This window comes from Perkinsus marinus (assembly GCF_000006405.1).
Source record: "Perkinsus marinus ATCC 50983 genomic scaffold scf_1104296928836, whole genome shotgun sequence".
In the NCBI taxonomy this organism is placed as follows: Eukaryota; Perkinsozoa; order Perkinsida; family Perkinsidae; genus Perkinsus; species Perkinsus marinus.
Genome location: NW_003216689.1, coordinates 140,795 through 142,309, shown reverse-complemented (window position 1 = coordinate 142,309; position 1,515 = coordinate 140,795). Strand labels below are relative to the sequence as shown.

General features: G+C 47.5%; 1 protein-coding gene across 1 annotated transcript in view; it reads left to right on the top strand.

The window, feature by feature from the left end:
- Pmar_PMAR006764 (hypothetical protein) overlaps window positions 1–338 on the top strand; it is a gene marked incomplete at both ends in the record, with an annotated part of 776 nt that extends 438 nt beyond the window's left edge. The window contains one exon of the mRNA XM_002788030.1: window positions 162–338. Coding sequence (XP_002788076.1) covers window positions 162–338 — 177 coding nt within the window. The remainder of the gene's footprint in view (window positions 1–161) is intronic.
- Between the last annotated feature and the right edge of the window lie 1,177 nt (window positions 339–1,515).

Sequence of the window (1,515 nt, the reverse complement as noted above, 5' to 3'; positions counted from 1 at the left end):
CGAATGATGAGCTGGAAGAGATGGTTATGATATATTCCAGAAGGCTGACTGAAGACTCTCAGTGGGTTACAGTTGATGCTGAAAACTTAGATGCTACACTCCGTTCTAGAAAAGTATTAGCTGACGAGTCTGTGCTTCGTAGTAATTTTGATACTCTTAAGATTGGCGATTCTGTGTTAAGGTATAACTATAACCGTAACAAGCTGGATCCCTACTGGAATGCTACTGTCTATAAAGTCATTTCGATTCGTGGTCAAGTGGCTGCTATCTCCAGTGATCCTTTACGCTCCCAGCCTTTCTTTGAGTATATTGGCAATTTGAAGCGCATTGATGTGTAGTCTGTGGCCCCGGAGTGTTGTCTGTGCCTATTGATCTCTTGAGATCTTGAAATCTTGCTGTTCTTAGTAGTAGAATAGCTATTTTGTTCGTTAGCTGTGGCACAAAGTTATTTCCTTATTTCGGTGTACTTGATACGAGACCTATCCTATCTTGCACCTACCCTATCTTGGCTATACTTGTGTTATCTCAATACCCCTGGTTGGAATTGATCAACAGAAGAGCACTATCGCACACGCGGCGTGTGACACGCCATGGTGATCGATTGGACGATACTTAAGACAAGGCCACTTCAACAGATGGCAAGATGGAGTTGGAGGAAAGTGGAGCTCAAACTGAGGCCTTGAATGTGACCGGTGTTCCTGGTGAGCGATTTGACCACCGAGGTAGGTTCGCGCCGGACGAGAGATACCAGTACCTGCCCTTGAACTAAGGGGAGTGCCATCTAAAGAGCAGGGAAGCAACGAGAGACGTCGACTTCATAAATAGTACATTACTGTGCCGAAAACAATGAGTATTGTTCGGTTGTTAAGTGGAAGACGAAGACGATGGTCTTAGTAGCTTATTCTATTGGGTCGAGTCGTCAATAAGGGATATTCGACAATAGGGGCTCGTGATGGCTGGAGAGTAATGGACGTAGTGTATTGTCGGCAGCCCGCGTAATTGATGGCGAGTGGTTCATCCCAGTGTGTCCAGGATAGAGTAGAAGAGGAGGGTAGTAGAAGTCTTCTACTACCCTCTTCTACTAGAAGAGTAGAGGGCAGCGGAGTGGATAGGATGCTGAATATTGAGATAGTCCTGCATAGGTCAGGGAGGGATGATGGAGCTTGGAAGTAACTCAGGGGCAGCGTTTGGGAGCTTCAGATGGATGGGCGTCGACGGATTTTCTTTCGGAGCCTTATGGTGGGGACGAGAACGAGTTTTTAAAGATGCTCAACTGTGGCCAAGGAGGTTGTCGTTCAGGCTGGCCCCAAGTGCAACTCTATCCCTCCTTAAAGATGTTCCACATGCCCCAAGGCGACGGCCGAGGCCTTTGGAAGTCGTCTGTCATGATGATGAGATGGAGAGAGGCATGGTGATGGGTGGGTATGTAGATGGTGTTGGTGATGCAGTCGTAGTCGTGTCACCAGCATCGACTCTCCCCGCGACTGGTGTAGACTATTCGGTCGAGTCAAGTCA